A 22353-nucleotide genomic window follows, 5' to 3' on the forward strand; every position below is an offset into this window, starting at 1 on the left:
ACCCATGGTTTTAAAAGGAACTGTACTGAAAACAGAGTCCCAAATGAGATCCAACTAAAACGGGCAAAGAATGGATTAGGACCCTGTGTGACAATGCTCTAAGGGAGCTAAAAAGAAAATTAATTGCTGGGGTCTAAGAGATGAGCATTTAAAATTTTAATAGTTTCTGAAAAAGTGTCTGCTGAAATGGGTAGACCAATTCACAATCACGCTTCGTGAGATCACCTATTTCTCGTCACTCTTCATCAGGGCTCTGTAGTACTAAGCTTTAAAGTCTCTGTAAGCACGGTTGGTAAAAAAACAGAAACTCGCTTTCTGAAAAATGGGAATACCAAGGATTATTAGAGAAATGTAACATTTTCAATGTATTTCTTACCATTTCAAAGAGAATTGTGTTAATTCTTTGCCTGTTTTTCTCTAGTTTTTAGTTACTGTTGGCAGTTTCTCGCTATATTCTGAATATTTATCATTTTCCTATTCCCTATAAGGCAAATATTTTCTTCTAATGATGTCTTTTTTACCATATGAAATATAGACGCCTATTTTTAAGGTTTCACTTTAAAAGTAGGTGAGAAGTTAGGAAGTTTGCTGGAGGGCATTTATGTCATAAAAAGTTTCCCTACTATTCCTGATCCTTCTCCCAATTTCCAACTTAAAAATTTTTTTAAACGTTTGCTTATTTTTGAGAGACAGAGACAGAGTGTCAGTGGGGGAGGGGTAGAGAGAGAGGGAGACATGGAATCCGAAGCCAGCTTTAGGCTGTGAGCTGTCAGCACAGAGCCTAACATGGGGCTTGAACCCACGAACCACGAGATCATGACCTGAGCCATGGTCAGCCGCTCAACAATGAGCCATCCAGGTGTCCTCCCAATTCCCAGCTTTTGTTTTTTTCATTAACTAATTTCTTAATTTTATATCTAAGTTAGTTAGCATGTAGTACAACAGTGATTTCAAGGGTAGATTCCTTAATGCCCCTCACCCATTTAGCCCATCCCCCTCCCACAACCCGTCCAGTAACCCCGTTTGTTCTCTATATTTAAGAGTGTCTTATGTTTTGTCCCTCTCCTTGTTTTTATAGTATTTTTCCTTCTCTTCCCTTTATGTTCATCTGCTGTGTGTCTTAAAGTCCTCATGTGAGTGAAGTCATATGATGTTTGTCTTTCTCTGACTACTTTTGCTTAGCATAATACCCTCTAGTTTGATTCACATCCTTGCAAATGACAAGATTTCATTCTTTTTCATTGCCAGGTAACACTCCATGGTGTGTGTGTATATATATATATACACGGCATCTTCCTTATCCATTCATCCATCACTTTACATTTAGGCTCTCCATACTTTGTCTACTGTTGATAGCGCCGCTGTAAACATTGGGGTGCATGTGCCCCTTCAAAACAGCATATCTGTATCCTTTCCCAAGTCCCAACTTTTAAGTACTGTCCCAACTTTCTATCATTCCAGAAATATTCTATGCGGTTACATTAACTTGTGTCTGCCATACACACACACACACACACATCTATGTATATTTGTTATGTAGATGTTATAACCCAAGGCTATGAATTTCTTCTATTCCAAATTTTTACCAGTTTTGATCATTTATATTTTTACTCCACATGGAATTATTTTGTGTGTGTGTGAAAGTTTGATCATTTATATTTGGTTTTTTGGAATTATTTTTGGCATGTGTGAAAGATCTGAAAATAGGAATTATCTGAATCGACTGATCTGTTTAGAACTGTACTAATTCCGTATCAGTAGTGGTAGTACAGGTTTATAGAGTTTTCTGGTATACATTCCAGCAGGTCCGCCATTTTAATTCATTATCAAGAGTATTTTGTCTATTCTTACAACCTTCCCCTTCCGCTGTTTATTTTTTTAAATGCTCTTAAAATAATACTTGTTTCCACATTCTTTTGTTTGTTTTGTTTTCACTTTCAAATGAATCCGTTCAGGGAAAAATCCTACCAGCATTTTTTTTTAAACAGCCTTAGTTCACCCTGTTTTTCTCTTATAAAACTATGTGGTGAGCACACCTGGAGCCGGGGTCCTCTGCCCGGGGACTCCGGTGTGGGTCTTTGCAGGATGGTCAGTGAGTTCCTGATAGGGAGACTTGATGAACACAGTCTCTTTCCAGAGGCGGCGTTGGAGGGGGGGCGGGGGGAGACAGGTCTTGGGAACCAAAAGTGGCCTTGGTGAAGTTGTCCAGGGGGCAGTGCTGTCCCTGGCTGACGTGTAGCAGTCGTCAGTGCCGTCATCATCCCTATCTTCTTGGGCACAGGGCTGAGACAGCGCCGGTGCCCCTGGGGTTGAGGAGGAGGCTCACCAGCACAGAGCCACAGCAGCTGGTCACCCTGCATGGGACAGTGTGTGGCTTGATGATCTTGTGCCCCAAGCCGCCTGGCCACAGAGTCAGTGGAAAGCTTGGCGGGGATCACGGCCTCATGGATGGCAGTGGCTCCTCCTTGGAGCACTGAACACCCAGACCGGCATGTCCATCGTCCTCTCTGAGGACAACAAGTGCCAGGAACCTGGTCCGCTGGCCAGCACGAGTCTGCTTTTGTGCCAGCGTCATCTTCCAAACGTCATCCTCGAGGGATGCCTCTGGGAAAAAGTCCGTGATCTAAGATTTTTTGATGGGCAGGGAGAAGAGACAGAGCTCCTCCAGGACGTGACCTTCATGTCCTTGACCAGGTGGCCCAGCTTGGTGACTGGGATCCCCTCCTTGTCCTCGGCCCCCACAGAAGCCACCGTGGTCTTCCGTTCCAGGACTCCCAGAGTCCCCAGCCTCATCTGTAGCACTGGGGTCATCTGACACTTGGTGTTTTCTCAAAGAAGCCCTAACAACTGGAGTTAGGCTGGATTTATAAAGTGATTAGGGTGAACTTAACTCTTTACAATACTGGGCTCGGAATGATGCGTATCTCATTATTTCAGAACTTTTTATGTTCTTCAATAATAATTTGTAGTTTCTTTCATATAGATCTATGTATTTCTATGTATTTGTTTTTACAGATGCAAGCATTTTAGAGTTCCTATTACAAAAATTCTTTTGGGCGGGGGCACCTGGGTGGCTCAGTCGGTTAAGTGTTAGACTCTTGACCTCGGCTCAGGTCACGATCTCACGGTTCAGGAGCTGGAGCCCCAAGTCGGACTCTGTGCTGACAGCATGGAGCCCACTGGAGATTCTCTGTCTCCCCCTCTCTCTCTGCCCTTTCCCACTCATACTCGCTTTCTCTCAAAGTAAATAAACTTAAAAGAAATTCTTTTGGGGTTATTGTTTACATATTGTTCTTACTGTAACTTGATTTCCCTGTCGAAATTATAGTACAACCTCATTTCTTTGTGTCTTTATTCTTCTAATAGTGTTCACTACACGTTTCTAACATCATAAAAAGGATCTCATTTCTTCCCTTCTATTTTCCTAGTCTGTATGATCCACATAATGGAACACAATGGAGTGTGTAGATGTGTCTTCTATCCTGCAGATATGGGTTCTCATTAACTCTAGAAACTACTGGCTAATTGTCTTGAAGTTTGTTTATAAAGAATGGTGTTTATGCTTTTCTTTTCTTCGGTTTCTTTTTGTATTCAAAAAGTTATTGCTAGAAAATCTCACAAATGTACCAGAAAAGACCTCTAAACAAGGGTACCCCTAACATGTTCTATTATTTCCAATCAAAGGGCTGGTGTTCTCCATGAGGTATTAGGCGAACTCTTGGAAACTGAGAAGTGCAATAGTATGTGTGTGTTCACTTTATTTATGTTAAAAACTTCCCTGACAATTTAAAGAATTAAAATTGAGATGCTGAATTCCAAATGCCTTCATTTTTACTCAGCATTTATTTGGGTCATCAATGATGTTCACATGTTTTTCTTGTTAACTGGGTGAATTATGGTATTTGTTATACTTGCTTACAAATGAGATTGAGATCAATCACTTGTTTGGCTAAATTTTAAAATTTCATTTGACTTTAATTTCAAATTAATAGCTGCCTCTGGCTAATGACTGCCATATTGGACAATGCAGTTCTAGAATAAGAGACTAGTGTATCTAAGCTTAGAATACAGAAGGTTAAGACTCGCTTAGCAGGTTAGTAAAGCGCAATGTCAGTTTGATCCCAAATTTATGTTATTTAAAGATGTGTGTATGAATAGAGTAAATCAGGGAGGATGTACACAAAATGTTAGTGATATGTATCTTTGGGAAAAGAATGAGAATTGGCCGCATTTTTCTATCTTTTTGGCATCTTCCGTTTTCTCTAATATAAAGTAGATAGACAATGTGCTCTAAAAGATTTCCATTTTGTTTAAGATTAAACCTTTAAAAAACGTTTTTTCATGTTCATTTTTGAGAGAGAGAGACAGAGAGAGAGAGACAGTGAGGAAGGGGCAGAGAGAGAGGGAGACACAGAATCCAAAGCAGGCTCCAGGCTCTGAGCTGTCAACACAGAGCCTGATGCAGGGCTCGAACCCATGAACCGCAAGACGACCTCAGCTGAAGTCAGATGCTTAACCAACTGAGGCCCCAGGATCAAACTTTTTAAAATCTGTGCTTGTGTCCACTAAGAGTTTTTAGATTTTTGAGCCCTATATTTATGTGGATAATTTTCAGCATTCAAGGTCTCCAGCAGATTCTGAAACTAAACAGTATTTTACAGCTATGTTTCACATATAGCTTAGCGTTCAGTGAATGTTAACCTTTCATGTTACTACTAGGTACTGGGTACCAAGAGCCTTGTAGCTCACTGCCTCTTTTATCCTGCATCCTGTACCCTTCCTTTATCACAACAATTGTCAAAGACACGTATTTCTCAGCTTTTAAAGACTGAGGGGATTTGAACCCAGGACTCTGTGGGTCAAGACGCTCTACTAACAAGTCTCCTTCCCTTTGTAAAATCTATCTCATTAAGGTTGGAGTAGAATCCAAATGCACAACAGAGCTCACCAAAGGGAAAGAAACAGGGCACAAGGTCACTATAAATAAGCATAGGAAAAGAGGTGCCTAGGTGGCTCAGTCAATTAAGTGTCCAACTCTTGGTGTGGGCTCAGGTCATGATCTCGTGATTTCATGAGATGGGGCCCTGTGTGGAGCTCTGTACTGACAGCGTTGAGCCTGCTTGGGATTCTCTCTCTCCCAATCTCTCTCGGCCCCTCCTCTACTCATGCTTGTCTCTCTCTCTCAAAATAAATTTTTAAAAAATAAATAAAAGATAAAGAAAACTAGGTAAGATATTTTTAGAAAGCACTAGGGAAAAAAACTGTTGTGGAAAATAATTAAATCTCAAGTAGGAGTTTTCATTATGGGCGGTTCCTTACCATGTAATAGCCTGGCAGTAGCTTCTGAAGGAATTCAGCTTCTTTATGCTGCACGGTTTTGATGATAAATTCGTCATCACTGGTCACAAAAAACAAGGACCCGCTGGCGCCAGGGTTGGACAGCTCTATTAGAGGCTCGCTGCAGATGGAGTACTACAAGAGGAAACAGATAAATGATTAAAAATACATCCGCGTACATGATGCTGCCAAGGAAGAAAATCGGAGGACTTTCTGAAACAGGAAGTTCTCTCTCATGAGCTTTCAGAGGAGGGCTCCAAGTGTACGAAGAGGGCTCTCTGAGGTTTCTACAGATTTAGTTGATTCATTTATTTTAATAATTCTATGACAAAGAGAAATCCCTTCCCACCCCCAGGGTCATAGGACAGAATCATGAATCATCCCATCTTTCCAATGAATCAACATAAATAGTACAGTTGTGTAAGGTGCTTTGTTTCCAGCAAGTGCCCATAAAATGATGCCTGAACGCACGACTCACCCTGTGTATTTGTCACTTGAACACTAACACCTATTCTCCTCTATCTGCTTTCCCAAAAGATGTCATCCATGCATGATTTCAACAAGGAGGTCACTCTGTAGCTCCAGCCCAGATCTCTTTATAAGGCTCTGGACCTGTACACCTAACTTTTTAATCGATATTGCTATTTGGTTACACCACAGGCACTTCATTTGTAACAAGTTCAAAATCAAGTTTCACTCAGGGGTACGGTCAGCCCATATGATGATTTTGTAGTAACTAGAAAGAGGTGCCTCTTTCTCCTGGCAGATGTAGCCCTGGGTCAGATACAGGTTGATGAGTCAAAGAAAGGCTGGATTCCAGTCTCTACGCCTTCAGCCTAGCCAGGTAGTCTCGTGCAGTGCGCAGCCTGCCCAACCATACATCGTAACTCTACATCATGTGCATCCCTCCAACCTCTATTTTTTCCCTATCTTAGGGAATAGAAACACAATTCTGGTCCCAAACCAGAAACGTGGGCATCATCCCTGATGCCCCCATTTCCTCACTTTTCATATCCAGACTAGTGATGGTATCTGCCCACTTCCTGCCATCTCTTTTGCTCAGATCCTAAGTGCAGTGGTTTTACGTCATGCCTTGATTACTATGGGAGACCATCGCTCTCCATTTCTCTGCTACATTTCCCACCAGGAAATCGCGGTCTTTCCAAAATGCCAATCCGATCAAGGCCTTCCATGCTGTCACATCTTTCAATGGTTTCTGGCACGTGGATAGACGAGAAAACCCAAATGCCATAACAGAGCTTTCGAGGCCATGAATGGCCCCGCCTGGCCCTCCAACCTTCTCTTTCATCACTTCCCTCCTTAAAATGCAGCTTTAGCCACAAAGAGCTAATTCCCACGTTCTCAAGTGTGCCAGCGACTCTCAACTGTGAGGATTCTGCGTTTTCCTTTGCCCCAAACAATCTCTATTCTAGCTTCACCGGGTTGACTGCTACTCGTTCATGTGTTCATTTAACACCGAGAGCACGTGTCGTGTCCCAAGGCCTCTTGAAGCTTAGAGCCCAGGAGGAGAAAACAGACGGGAACCAAGTAAATAAATTATACACCAGAATGTGGTAAGAGCTGTGGAGAAAGGTGAGGCGGGGAAAGGGGGTGGGTTGCAATACACTTAAGTAGGGTGGGTCACTAAAGCCTCCCTGGGAAGGTGGCTTTGAGCGGAGGCCTGCGGCTGGCTGTCTGGGGAAAGGGCGTGTCAGGAAGAGGGGCGGTTCAAATGCAAAGGTCTTGAGACCCGGGGAGCTCAAGGCACAGCCAGGGGGCCAGCGGCCAGAGCGGAGCGAGCCTGGAAGGGCTGCGGGGAGAGGAGCCAGGAGGTAGGGAGGTGGGCCAGACCGCATAAGGGCACGGGCCGCTGCAAGCACTTGGAACTTTGTCCTAATGGAGCTGAAAGCCGTGGGAGAGTCCGGAGCAGAGGACTGGCCGCGCTGTCTGCTGTGCCTAGAAGCCACTGTAGGTTGACAAAGGGAAGATGCAAGGGTGCAGAGCGAGGGAGCGTTGTGTGCAGTGTCCGGACAGCACTTGCTCTGGAGCCCTCTTCCTGCTTCCTCTTCTAGAACACCTGCTTCCTGGGCACTGCATCTCCGGTCCTCATCACAGAGTGACCACAAAATACTCCAAATGCCTGTTCATGGATCCGAGCCCCCATCAGACTGCAGCACCTGGCGAGGGCACCAACCGCCTGCACCTGAGGCTGTGATGGCGCAGGGTCAGTGCCTGTTCATGCATTTTTGCCAGACAAAGAGCTGTCGATCTCACCAACAACCTCAAAACAAAACAAAAAACAAAACAAAAAAAACACCCAAACAAACCCAAAAGAGAAGTCAGTTTTTGCTTATGGAGCTCACTGCTTCTTAACTGAGGATTCCCATTACTGGCTTAGAGAATCACTGAGGGCAGGAAAAGGGTCAAGACCCCGTGCACGGGATCAGAGCTGCCCTGGTGAGCGGCCAAGGCAGCGGTTGAAACACCTGCAGCCCGAGGATGGAGGCATCCGGACTGCCGTCCATGCTTTTTATCTGGGCTTCTGAATACTTAAGTCCCTGTCACAGAAAAGTCTGGAAGGAGGGGAGCAGGAGGTGGGGGAGGAGGAGGAGGGAGGGAGAAACCGGGAAAAGAACAATTAAAAGGCAGTTCTAGCTGCTGACTTTAAATTATCTTGCTTTGGCAGCACATGGATGAGGGAAATAAAATCTTCTAAGAAAAGAAAGAAGTAATTGTGTGCTGCCTTCCATCTTCTACTTCTCTTTCCTCCAGGCTTGCTTTTTCTTTTTAATGTTGATTTATTTATTCTAAGAAAGGGGGGGGAGAGAGAGAGAGAAAGAGAGGTAGGGAGGGAGGGAGGGAGGGAGGGGCAGGGGAGCAAGTGGGGGAGGGGCAGAGAGAGAGAGAGAGAAAGAGAGGGAGAGAGAATCCCAAGCAGGCTGCGTGCTGTCAGTGCAGAGTCCCTGACGAGGGGCTTTCTTGCTGAACAGCATTACAGCCTCAGTCATTATGAATGACCCAGAGATGAGGAAGGAAAACCAAAAAAGTCTTATGTCTGCACAAAGGATGGCAGAGAAACCAAAGCAGAGGGTCCTTTCCTGCCACAGGTGCGTGATCCACGTGGGAAGCTGATTAGTGGGAAGAGCATGGGACTTGGAATCACCTTTTTTCAAATCACAGCTCTGCCAAGGGCCACGTAACTAACCTGGAGTAAGTGCCCTGGCACGCCAGAGTGCAAGGAAACTCATCATCTTGTAAAAACAAAAATAATGTCTACAGGGAACCAACTGAAGGTTTTTAAAGGGGAGGCTTTCAAAACCCTGGCAAAAGATGATCACTTAGTTACTGCCTTCTCTCTCTCTCTTCCTCTCCCCCTCTCCCTCCTCCTTTCCCTCACTCCCTCTCTCTCTCATTTTTGAGGGAGAGAGGGAGACACAGAATCCGAAGCAGGCTTCAGGCTCTGAGCTGTCAGCACAGAGCCCAACACAGAGCTGGAACCCACAAACTGTGAGGATCATGACCTGAGTCGAAGTCGGATGCTTAGCTAAGCCACCCAGGTGCTCCTAAGGATTCAATGCTGGTCCTATTTCTTATCACGTGACCACACATAGGCGCCTGAGTCCACACTTTCTAGGTGAGGAGAAGCTGGCAGTGCCTCAGGATGTGCTGAGGGTGTTGGCAGATCCCCAGGGACCAGAGGGCCACCCAGAGACACATGAGGGCACTGTTAGTGAGTCATGAAGAAAACTGGGTCTCTTGTATATAATCATATATTTGAGACACTGGAAAATAATGGTGTGGACCCAAGCTCTTCTAGAGAGTAAAGGCAGACCCCAGGACTCTCTTGAGGAATTCTGATCCTTTGTTTTAGGGGCTTTGAATTCCTGCCTCGGAACCTTCTCACGGATAGTAGCTAATGTGGAAGCCGAGCCACAACACAGAACACAGAAATTAGAGGCTGCAAATAGAGAAATTAGGGGGTGATTCAGGAAGCGCTGTCTAGAGAAAACTGGATTCAGACCTAATCATCTGCTTCTAATTAAAGCCTCAGATTTCTTCTATAAGCAGTGACATTATAGCGGAAGTATTTCATTGGTTACTTGTCAAATACTCCTTTATTAGGCAATTTGTAAATTAATACACATGGAAAAATAAATTGCTTTGACATTTCTTTTTTTAAACTTTTTTTTTTTAATTTATTTTTGAGAGACAGAGAGAGACAGCATGAGTAGGGGAGGGTCAGAGACAGAGGGAGACACACGATCTGAAGCAGGCTCCAGGCTCTGAGCTGGCTGTCAGCACAGAGCCTGACACGGGGCTCGAACCCACACACCGTGAGATCATGACCTGAGCCAAAGCCAGATGCTTAACCGACTGAGCCACCCAGGCGCCCCTTGACATTCCTTAATAACTTGCGGGGGGGGGGGTCACTGCTGCTGCAGCATCGGGGTGCATTCAACTGGCATTCTGATATCAACCAGGAATCCTACCGACCTCACAGATAATCCTGTGGTTTCTCGCCCTATTACTTGGTTACCATGCCCTGAGCTAGGTGACCTTCTTGGTAATGTTGCTGTTTAAGAGCAAATAAAGAGGGGACATGGGAACATTTTAATTAGCCTTGATCAAAAGGCCCCACGTGCACCTGTGTTTTTATAGACCTTGCAAGCTCTCTCTTCTGTGCCAGCCGTTCTAATGTGTTCATTCTTTCCCTTCCATTTCCGGTTGGACCTCTCCACCACTCCCACTGGAAAGACCACAGAGGACAGTCTGGCTGGGCCCCGCCAAGGCAAATCAACAACATAAACTTGTGCAGGGTGCTGCGGCTAAGTTTTCCTGCCACTTTTTCCCCTTGATAGTGTTAAATATTCACCCTGCTCATTTTGGGGCCCGTGAGTCTGGAAAGACATCATATAAATCACCCTGGATTTGGAAACACTGAGGCACCTGGGAGAGAAGCAAATCAAACCGAAGGCTTGTTGCCCAAGCAGAGACGGGGAAAAATGCTCTGGGGCCCTTGGCCTTCCCTGGAGAGGCATTTATTTTGGAACAAATAAGGAAGGAGGTGCAGGCAGGCTGCCATTTGTGTGCTGTGTGTGCACAAGCATCCTCGGTGCGCTGTCTCACGATCCAAATTATGCATGTTCCAACATGAAACTTGTAATCGGTATGCAGATGGTGGGTCTTAATGGTACTGGGAGGGTAAACAGAATAATTCAGGCTCAAATCCAGAGGCAAGAGCACCGGACTAAGCAGAAATGCACACTTATCAGGGAGATCATTACTAAGCCCAGCTGTAGAGTTACCGATCACTCTATAATGTTACCTTCTCTCCCCTCTTAGATCAGTCTATCTTCACAAATTTGGGTTCAACGAGCCCGAGTTTGACAGATGCCAGGATGTACTTTGGGATTTGCATAGTATCTTCTTTTTCTTCGCACTTTTTTTTTTTTTATAGTTTATTGTCAAATTGGTTTCCATATAACACCCAGTGCTTTTCCCCACAAGTGCCCCCGCCACGGCCATCACACCCCTTCCCCACTCCCCCTTCAATATTTTCAGTATTCAATAGTCTCTCATGGTTTGTGTCCCTCTCTCTCCCCAGCTTTCTTTCCCCCTTCCCTTCCCTATGGTCCTCTGTTAGTTTTCTCCTGTTAGACCTATCACTGAAAACATATGGTATCTGTCCTTCTCTGCTTGACTTATTTCGCTTAGCATGACACCCTCGAGGTCCATCCACTTTGCTACGAATGGCCAGATTTCATTCATTCTCATTGCCATGTAATACTCTATTGTATATATATATCACATCTTCTTGATCCACTCATCAGGAGATGGAAATTTAGGCTCTTTCCATGATTTGGCTATTACACTGTTGGTGGAAGGTAAACTGGTGCAGCCGCTCTGGAAAACAGTGTGGAGGTTCCTCAAAAAACTATCGACAGAACTCCCTTATGACCCAGCAATAGCACTGCTAGGGATTTACCCAAGGGATACAGAAGTGCTGATGCATAGGAGCACATGTACCCCAATGTTCATAGTGGCACTGTCAACAAGAGCCAAATCATGGAAACGTACTTTTATTTTAAAGGGGGGTCTTTTATAATTTTCTTGTGCTTTATTTGGGCTTAACTTTTCCAAAAAATGCTGTGTTAGGTGTGTGTGGCTCTGTTGGTGAGGTGCTTCAGAGTGCATATTCACAGTTCACGCTTTCACAGCCCAGGCTGCTGTTTTGCTCACATCTAATGAGAGGTCTGAGACGCAGTGGCTAAAAGGCAGCTGGTGAATGGGCGAGAGCACGGAGGGAGGGCTGGGGGACTCCCTTTTCTGGTATGGACTCTGTGTCTACCAATGGGGAGATGCTGGGGTGCCTCCTTCACCATCCCCAGCTTTAGACTGCACAGCTACAATCAACGGTTGGGCTAAAAAGTCTGACGGTTATACCTAATTCTGGGAAGCCCCTTCCTCATCGTCCACGCTTCACATCACAGGCTGGCATTATCAGAGGAAGGGGTCGGATGTGAGCTTCTAGTTCTGGGCTGGGGGGTGTCCCCGGGGCAGGGAGATAGGCATGACCATTGGGGACCAGGCAGCCATGTTTGGCTAGAGGGCCAGTGCCCTTTATCTCTTTCTTGTAGGTCCCAGTTACTGAACTGTGTTGATAAGGGATAGGTAAAAATGGAATCAAAGGAAAGGATTCTTACCTGCCTGTTCCTCTATTTTCCCCCTGCCCCTCCCCCCAACTTTCCATTACTGAACATTTCAAACCTGCATAAAAGTGAAGAGAACTGTGTAATTAACATCCATATGCTTCTCTTCCAGCTTCTGCAAGCATCAACTCATGGCCAATCTGGTTCCCACTACACCCCAGTCACCCCTCTGCCTGCTTCCCTCAGAGTCTCTCAAAGCAAATCCCAGGCATTAAAGCATTTCACCCAGATACTTCGGCATATGTGTCTAAAAGACAAAGAGTCCTCTTTTGAAATAGAACCACAAGACCATCATGCCACCAAAAACGTTACTACTCAACATCACCCAATATGTAATCAATTCTTTAAATTCCACCAATTTCCTATAATTAAAAAAAATCCAGCTGTTTGAAGAATCTGGCCTTGTCTTTCTCACTTTCCAATCCAAACCATCTCCTCCTGGCATCTTGGTCCTCCACCCAAAGTGCTTCTAAACATTCAATGTGTTTGTGTCTCTGGTCTCACAGTCCTAACACCATCTCCTCTTCCCCCGAATATGCTTCCCTTCCCTTCCCGCTACTCAAATCCCTTCCAGCTAAACCATTTCACACCCACAAGAAGCCCTCCTAATGCTCAATGCAACAGAGAGAGACCCCCTCCCTCCTCTGAAATCCTAGAGTATTTCCCATTGCACTACAGTCTTTTTGTCTGCTGTCTAGTAGAGGTGATAATTTGCCCAAACGAATTGTTTTGCTGGCCAGATTCTAAGTTCCCTGAGTGTCATGACATCGAACTTTCGAATTTCCCTGTAATTGGTCGCAAAGTATTTTCATCACGGTAAGTGTCAAAGCATCCGATGAAAGATTAATTTACCTTTTGCGAGCTGCATGAAGGAAGGCTCTTGCTTTGCGAAGCCATGAGCTTCATCTCCTGGGCTCCGCTGTAAACACGCTAACCCGTGATGAAAGTAACTTTGCCAGCTTAAATGCTCACTAGGAAACTCTGTAAGCTGTGGGCCCTGTTGGTCAGGAAAAGGCTTTCCCCTCAAGAGAGCAATTTTGTGAGACAGAATGAGTGCAAAAATTGACTTCTCGGCCTGCGGCTCAAGGGCCACAGGAGGGCCCGAGAGAGACAGGTGAGGGGGAGACACCAGCCATTTCATCACAATGACTGGATCTGAGCTATGAGATGCAAGTATATGGCATCTCGTTGGTGAGCAGAAGCTGGAAGAGATTCAGGAGGAGAACCCACTGACGTCTAATGTGAGGCAGCAGATGAGAGCGCAACCATGTTCTCCATAAAACCGTATCGAGACCCCACAGAGTTCCATCAACACGTTTCCTGAATGACAGTGACACTCAATCATGACAGAATGGTTGGAAACCAAAGAATCTTCTCTAGTACACATCCACACCCAGCTGTCCAACCCGCTCCCCCACGCTCGTGGGTTTGTGCACTGGAGTAGCTGGGGTGGGGGGTGCAGGGTGGTGAATGCTGGGGACAGACACCTGATGACACAGTTAAAGGGGCGTGGCGAGGCAGAAAGCCACCTGCATGGACACACTTAAGGGCAGCAGATTGCCCGGGGACTTTGTACTCCATTCCCACTGCTCTGTGAAGACTTGTTCATGTGCCTTGAGAAGCCAGTCTCATCAGGCAGAAGTCATACGAGTTTCTTCGGGCTCAACTGAAGAGAGGGTCATACCTGAGGGGAGGGCGTGGGGGGACGGGGGGGCGGGCAGGCGATGGGGGTTAGGAGCACACCTGACAGCAGGAGATGCACGCAAGGGCTACAGCCCTAGAGCCTACGCCTGACACCAATGCAGCGCTGCATGTTCACTAACGGGAGTTAAACTAAAAACTTAAGAAAAAAACCAAGTAGGTCATGTGCAGACTTTCATCAGCACAGAATAGAAGGAGCTTTCTTTTTTTTTTTTATGTACACCTTACCCAAATTACAAAATGCGGTTTCAGTAGTCTGTGTTCCAAGTGACAAATGGCGCTATACTTCCTCCGCAAAGCTTTATTCCGGGATCTGGCTCAAGTCTAATTAAGAACGTTCAGAATAGGATGAACAATAAATATTTGATGGCATCCTTCCTACGGCGTCTTGAAAACCAATTGTGAAGAGCCCCAGGGTGTTAACAGCGATCAAATTATGAAATAAACCATTTTCTTCTTGAAACAAAAAGGAAGTGCCTGGCTCCTCCAACAGGAACAAGGTAAAACTGTGAGGTCAGAGCAGACTACCCCACAAAGGGCTATTGTGTTACACCTGCCATGGGACAGAAGGATGCTGGGGGAACAGACAAGTCGAAGGATAAAATACGCCCTTGCGCCAGATGCAAATACATTTAGAGAGAGTTCGCATCAAAAGATGTTGAGAGGGAGCGTATCTAGCAACTTTAAAATGCATTTCAAATTGTAGGTCAAGGTGAATATGGGTGCGGGCCAAGGCAGGTTTGAGAGGAATGGTGTAAATAAGGCAATTAAAATAGGAAGGCTTCCAAGTAGCATGCAATCAGCAAAATTCACAGGAGTATTTAGAGCTAATTATAATATATCTGTTAGAATAATCATTTGAAGTAGCAACCAATACCAGTTATTTAAATATCAATTACCACAGCAGATTTTGTAGCTATCAGTAAATGCTGCAGAGTCAAATCACATTTCCTGAAATGAAATTTATCATCATTATAAAACCTGGGCCTTTTACTATGCTCCAGAGCTTTAGAAAGGAAGAGCCACACACCGCTTGTCACTGTTGCTAGGAGACAAATGTTTATATCCCACGTTTCGGAAGAAGGGGGAAAATTCCAGGTTCTTACCAAGTAATCATCAGGCTTGATACCAAAAAGTTCTCGGAAGTATCGGAATGCTAGTGGAGCATATGTCTTAAATCTGAAGTCTGGGTAATGATGTGCTGGGGTCAGGTTGCTCCCTTCACTGCAGTTAAAATATTAAAAAAAGAGAGAGAATTAGTAAAGACAATTTTGACTTCAAATTGTAATTCTATGAGTCCTGGGCCAATTTCCCTGCTAGAAAAATATACCCCAATCGAGGGTGTCTCTAAGCTCATGTCACAAACGGCAGTGGCCACCAGGTCATACCAGATGCTAAGTCAGGAAGGCCACTCCAAGCACGTGTCCCCCACCGGTCCCCTTGTGTCTTCGGCCTGAAAATTCTTCATCACTCCCCCGGCCCTTGTGCCTGTGATCTCCCCCCTGTGATTTTTTTCCATCTCTCCCGGTGAAACCACAGTTGGGATACTTTAGGTAGAAGATCCAGGGCTTAGTGCATGGAAAAATTTGAAAAACCCATTTTTTTGGACAACAAGCATTGGATAAACATGTAAAACTAGGAATAAGTGAAATAATTTAAAAAATGTGTCACTAACAAAATCATCACACTAGAAATAGAGGAGTCCTGAATCTGAACCGTTTCTGACATCCATATTTACAGGAAAAGAGACCTTAAATATTTTAGGGATTTTAAAACCCTGATGTGCATTCCTAGATACATCATTATCTTTTTTCTCCCTCTTCTGGCTTCACCTTTGAAAATTTTTGTGCAATATTGATGACACATAAAAGGTATAAAGAAATAAGCTAGTGAATACTCATGAATCCAAAATGCTGCTTAGGAAATAAAATATTATCTATATAGTTGAATTGCCTTCTGCACTTTTTATTCATCATAAAACTCTTTCTCCTTAGAGGCATCCACTAGCCTGAATTTTGATGTTTATTATTCATTTCAGTCTTTGACTACAACGATAATACATTTCACACAACATCTGACAAGCTACCTAATCTAGCTGTACTTAAAGTTTTCATTGGGAAAAATGAGAGCAATTCAGTAGATTAATACAACTTTGTAGAGAGGCTCAAAGATCTCTCTTTACCACATTCTAAGCTGGTCACCGAGGCTCTATGCAACTTTTCACGGTGTGAAGTTTTATGGGTACAAGTAAGCTTGTGCAAATAAAAAGGCTTTCAGCTTGCAACAAACAATCAGAATCTACCACAGTTTAACTGTGTCCACAACAGCCAGATTTCCGTATCCCTCCCCGGCACATCACTGACAGGAAGGAGTTTCTGACGAGAAGAATGAGTTTTCAAAATAATGCTAAAACAATAAAGTTGATGCCTACCTGAAGGTTAGATTCAAAAGTCACCAGGTAAGGTAAAAAAAAAAAAAATTGTTACAGTCTGTAGATACTGACATATACAGTGGAACATAACAGCCATAAAAAGAATGAAATCTTGCCAGCTGCAAGAACACGAATGGCTCTAGAGAGTATGATGTGAAGTGAAGTCAGAGAATCACAAACACCGTATGATTTCACTCAGTATGTGGAATTTAAGAAACGAAACAAACGAACAAGAAAGGAGACAAACCCAGAAACAGACTCTTAACTACAGAGAACAAACTGACGGGCTCCTGAGGGGAGGCAGGTGGGCGGGGGTGGGGTGGGGTGGGGGTGAAACAGGTGGTGGGGATTAAAAACTACACTAATCCTGATGAGCACAGACTAATGTGTAGAATTACTGAATCACCATACTGTATGCCTGAAATCAACATAACACTGTGTGCTAATTACACTGGGATTTCAAAATTAATTAGTTTAAAAATCACCATCATCAGAAATCACCCTTGAAGCGATTTAGATTATCTATTCCGTATTCCACTACGGGGCAGCTCCTCCTCTTGCAGGGTCACAGAAGACCGCTGCTTCTGGGGAGTCCAGACGAAGTAGTTGGCTTACGTTGTTAGGGGCTGACATCAGAGAATACACCTTATCTTCAGACGTGAGGCCCGCCCTTTAGGCATAGGAACCAGGACTGCCCACGATAAGCTGGCCACCTCTGTATCAGCTCAGTGTGTGGAATGGCCCCAAATCACCTACTCATCTGAATAGTTCCTGCTTCCCGAAGCAAGCCTAGTTGAATATTCATAACGGACATGTGCTGTCCAGGCATCACATCCGAACATTTCCTCAGTCTGTATTTTTAGACTCTAAGGGGACATGCACTCAGTTTCAGGTCCTATGGGACTGTCAAGAGGCATAATTCTGGAACTCATATGACATGCAGTTACTTGAAAATGTGAGCTAGGCAGAAATAAGAGATAAAATCAAAGAGGCTCAAAGGGACCTCTGACATCCCCCCCGCCCCCTTGCAAACAAGTAAAAGTAAGTACGATGCCTTGGGTTCCGAAGTGGTCCGAGAGTGTTGTCAGTTTCTTATTTCTTCCACTCTCTTCTCTCCTTTGTTGCTCATGCGATCGAAATCATTAATTCCATTAGAAGGCATTACATAACCTTCGATGCTCAAACAGGGAGGTAAAACCCCCAAGTTTCTCCTTGGAGTTTTTCTTCAAATGGCCTATTCTTACACAGTTGGGGGACTGAGGCAGTGAGAGAATCTCACAACTGTGAGACCACGACTGGAGATGAAATCAAGAGTCGGTCACTCAACTGACTGAGCCACCCAGGCGCCCCACCACTGCTATTCTCAAATCTAAAACTATGTATTTCTTGGGATGCCTGGGTGGCTTAGTCGGTTAAGTGTCTGATTTTGGCTCAGGTCATGATCTCACCGTTCGGGGGTTTGAGCCCCACGTCAGGCTCTGTGCTGATAGATCGGAGCCTAGAGCCTGCTTCAGATTCTGTGTCTCCCTTTCTCTCTGCCCCTCCTCAGCTTGTGCTCTGTCTGTCTCTGAAAAATATACAAACATTTAAAAAATGTATTTCTTAGTGGCAATGGGTGTTTAGAATTACACAATGTTGAAGTCTGAAGGAAGCATTAGCCACCACCTAGGATTTCACGTTTAGCAGATAAAAAATCAAAGTCCAGGGAGGGAAAGTTGGCCTAAGCTGGTGAGGAAAAGCAAGACCAGGAGATGAGATTCACACCAGAGCAGTGGAAAAGTCATGGGTGGATAGCTATGCCTTCACTTAAACTTGACATTCCTAGGCTAAGTCTTCCTTTTCACAATTCAGTTACAGGCTTCAGGGTACCCCCGCCCAAATACACCAGCGCTTCTCCAGGAGGAACTGGCGCTGTGGGAAGGGGTGGGGGGGTCCTACTTATAGGAACTCGATTAGCCGCACGAACATCCTCAGCTCGATGCCCTGGGAACACCTTAGCTTCCTGCACGTGGTTCCACAGCCCGATAACCACGTGCTATTTTTGGTGGCACTGGGAGGAGAGAGATTTGGTGTGAAGCCACAAGGTGAAACGAATTCCGCATCTCCGCGGCACATGAGGGGTCCAGTGTTGGGCTAAGAGCGAGAGCTCTGATGTTGATGATGCAGCATTTTACATCGGGTGGGTTCACTGACTTCAAACCATAACTGCCAGGAGGGAGTTTGGGGTGGCTGAGCAGCTCCTGGGGGGCAGACTTGTCCATGTGATTATGGAGAGGGGAAGTCCCGCGATCTGCCATCTGGGAGGCGGAGGCCCAGGGAAGCTGCTGGGGCAGCTCCAGCTCGGTCTTACAGGGCCGAGATCCGGAGAGCCAACGGTTAAGGCCTGCTCTACGCGCGGGAAGGCCCGGGCACAAGTGCTGACGTCTGAGGGCCGGAGAGGACGCCTGTCCAGCGCCAGCAGGGGCACATTTGCCCTTCCTCTACCTTTCGGTTCCATTCGGGCCCACGTCAAACTGGTGCAGGGATCTTGGGTCAGTCAACTGATTCATATGCAAATCTCTCCTGGAGAAATCATCACAGACACATTCAGAAATATTTTTTTAGGGGACCAAGGAGAGAGGAAGGGGAAAAGAGAGCGGGGAAGAGTGAGGGACACAGATCAAGGGAGACTACTGAGTACTGGAGACGAACCATGGACTGAAGGTGGAGGGGGAGGGGGAAGGGGGGATGGTCATGGTGGGGGCACTTGTGGGGAGAAGCACTGGGTGTTATATGGAAACTAATTTGACAATAAACTATTATAAAAAAAGAAATATTTTTTTAATAAAAATATATTAAATGTTTTATTTATTTTTTGAGAGAGAGACACAGAGCATGAATGCGGGAGGTGGAGAGAGAGAGAGAGAGAGAGAGAATCTGAAGCACACTCCCGGCTCTGAGTTGTCAGCATAGAGCCCAATGCGGGGCTTGAACTCATGGACCACAAAATCATGACCTGAAGTCGGACACTTACTCGACTGGGCAACCTAGGTGCCCCAAGAGATAATTGCTTTTAAAGTATATTTACCTATCTATCTAGAGAGAGTGCAAGTTGGGGAGGGACAGAGAGAGAGGGAGAGCGAGGGGATCCCAAGCAGGCTCCATGCTGTCAGTGCTGAACCCAACCTAGGGCTCAAACCCATTCACTGTGAGATCATGACCTGAACTGAAACCAAGAGTTGAAAGCGCAACCGACTGAGCCACCCAGGGGCTCCTCAAAGATGTTTTATCAGCTATCAGGCATCCCTTGCCCAGTCACGTTGAAACATAAAAGGAACCATCATAGCAAGTGTGACCACGAGGAGCAGGGTAAGTGAAGGTGCTTTGTCTTAAGGTAGAGATGGTGATACACAGACAAGCAGAAATTGAGCGACCACACAGCCAGACGAGTGACTCTACAGTCCAGAAACAAACTAACGGTGGCACCTACTCTTCAAACTGGACCTTTGTAAGTCAGGATGTACAGAAGGAGACTTGGGTGTTACTCATTTCCACTGCCGATTCGGGCAAGTGGAGGCCCTTATGACGTGACCAGTGAAATATCGATCGGTCCCCTCTCGTGCCAAATTAGACAGGGCTCTTGAATGGGAAAACAAAGCACAAGAGAGCCAAAGACGCGCTCCCCGCTGGTGGTCCCCTCCTCCTGAGCACTTCCGGCACAGAGAGACAGTCTACCTTGTGCAATGCAAGGCCACTCCACCTTTTAAGGCCAGACAGCTGACAGCCAGTCTTTAAAAATCAGTAGATGAAAGCAGCTTAAATTCTACAACCTAATATCGCACCACGAGCTGTCATTTACCGGGAACACGTGATATCACTGACTGTCTAAATGCTAAACCTTCCAAGTAGTTGGCACCTTCCTGGGAAATTGTGTTTTGAGAGCAATTTCAAATAAGTTAAAGTGTTACATAATAATCAGTACACGCAATAAACCTTTACTTTGGAACTAAAGGAAGAGGTATGTACCTTTCACCAATAGGAGATCAGTTTCTCTGGATCCCTACCCCATCAACATTGAAGAGATATTTAAAGAGTTTTGGCTTGAAGGGACATCATACTCTCTGGCTTGTCCAGAAACAGCCATGTATCCTCTTTAATGCTTTGTGTGTTACCCACACACATGTAAGACCTGCTGTACCATGTCTGGAGCCATTAGGGGCTGGCGATTCTTTTAGGGTCTGGGTAGCAGTCACTCAGCTCTACTGCTGTGGTGGCAAAGCAGATACAGACAAAACATAAGTGAATGGATGTGGCTGGGTTCCAATTCAACCTTATCAACAACAAGGGGCAGGAAGCCGGATTTGTCCCATGGGCTGGAGTGTGCTGACCCACGGTATAGAGAGATAGGGTTTTGGATGAGTTTATGTCAGTATTATTTGAAATGCAGGCAGCTGCCTAATCTATCGAACCTTAACATCGGGCGCTGAATCTGGCAACGCTCACAAGAACTGTCAACCTCTATGTTAGCCTGCCATGTAGAAAAATGTCTCACCCTTACAGTAGTTCTGTGTGATTCTCTGCCCAGGGAGGGTATCCCTTGGCTACTCCGATCAATCCCAAAGAGTGCATACGGATAGCAATCTGCGTTCCCAGAGATCCTCTTGTCGAACTGAACTCCATTTTAGGAGTGAGGAGATTAAAATTGCAAGAGACTTTTATAAATTCTTTAGGTAGATGATGGTTATTGAATATGGAGAGATCTATAAACTTTTACTGCCAGCTTCCAAGCCTTATTTTGTTTCAGAGAAGGCTGGGATGGTGTCTGGAGGAGAGCAGAGGAAAGTATTAACACTGCTTGTCAAGGGGCTGGAGAGACAACTTTAAGTTGGCAAATCTAAGGTAAAAGCTGGGTAGTTTTTCTGATTCGAAAAAGCTTTCTTGCCACAGAGTAAGGAAAAACAAAACTTTGGAGTCAGTCGTCCCTGAGTTCAAATCCTGACATCACCATTTATTGGTTGTATTGTTTTGGGTTAAAGCATTTACTGTCTCTGGGCCTTAGTTACTCCATCTGTAAAATGGATTTTTTTTTTGTAAAGTGGAAAGGAAGTAACAATAATTTAATACCGTATGTTATATCATATAAATGTCACATCAATAAAACTATGGGTGGTTCATGGTGGATACTCATCAATTTTGCTTTCTTTTGCCACGTCAGGGTCATGTTTACATGGCAAAACATGATAAAACAACCTCTATTTCTAGTCCCATTTACACACAAAAATTTATCTACGACTTTACTTTCAGATTGCACTACAGATTTTGGGGTGAAAAGATTAAGATGTGCTCATAGCTCTCTTACTGATCTATGTTGACTTTGGAAGATCACATGACTCGATTGTTGAAAGGGATTAAAATTTTTTTTAATGTTTTATTTTATTTTTTGAGAGACAGAGCATGAGCAGAGGAGGTGCAGAAAGAGAGGGAGACACAGAATCCAAAGCAGGCTCCAGGCTCTGAGCTGTCAGCACAGAGTTCAACATGGAGCTCAAACCCACAAACTGTGAGATCATGACCTGAGCCCAAGTCAGACGCTTAACCGACTGAGCCACCCAGGCGCCCCTGTTGAAAGGGATTTTATATCATCCTTCAAATCTCAAGTCCAGAGGCTTTCTTTTTTTTTTTTTCACCTAAAAAATGAAATGATCTGTGGAATACATGATATCTAAAAACAACTTGAGCCACTTTAAAATAAATAAATAAATAAACAAACAGACAGACAGTCAGACACATTTTGTTGCTAAGGGAGACAGACTCTGCAGCTTCAAAATGGCAGTAAATTAGAACATCTGAAGGCACCCGATGCAATTAGTTTTCTTTATGACCCAGACAGATTAATTGTGTTTTAGAGCCATCAGACTTTGGAATGCCCAGCTGCATACAGCCAGGGATGGTCCTATCCACCTCCCTTTACTCCCGTCTCCAGGCAAGTGTGGAAGTATGGAGGGCCAGGGAGGGAACTTTATCTGGCAGCTTTATGCATGTGTAGCTGACATAAAGTAGTTTGTTAATTTCCACAGGTGTCTATATCCATGAGCCCATCACCATGATCAACATATTGAATCTACTCATCACCATAGGGGAGCTTTTTGACTGTGAGGGTAACAAGGAGATGTGAGTGGCATGGCCTGGGGGTGA

The 22353-nt window shown here is 44.9% G+C and overlaps 1 protein-coding gene across 2 annotated transcripts in view; it reads right to left on the minus strand.

Moving 5' to 3' along the window:
• Positions 1-22353, minus strand: part of PIP5K1B (phosphatidylinositol-4-phosphate 5-kinase type 1 beta) — a 305766-nt gene that overhangs the window by 110046 nt on the left and 173367 nt on the right. For both annotated transcript variants that reach the window (XM_029921176.1, XM_029921175.1), the window contains exons 5-6: positions 14855-14972; positions 5320-5472 (exon numbers count right to left, since the gene is read on the minus strand). In XM_029921176.1, coding sequence (XP_029777036.1) covers positions 5320-5472; positions 14855-14972 — 271 coding nt within the window. The remainder of the gene's footprint in view (positions 1-5319; positions 5473-14854; positions 14973-22353) is intronic.

Source organism: Suricata suricatta, chromosome 13 (assembly GCF_006229205.1).
Source record: "Suricata suricatta isolate VVHF042 chromosome 13, meerkat_22Aug2017_6uvM2_HiC, whole genome shotgun sequence".
Taxonomy (NCBI): domain Eukaryota; kingdom Metazoa; phylum Chordata; class Mammalia; order Carnivora; family Herpestidae; genus Suricata; species Suricata suricatta.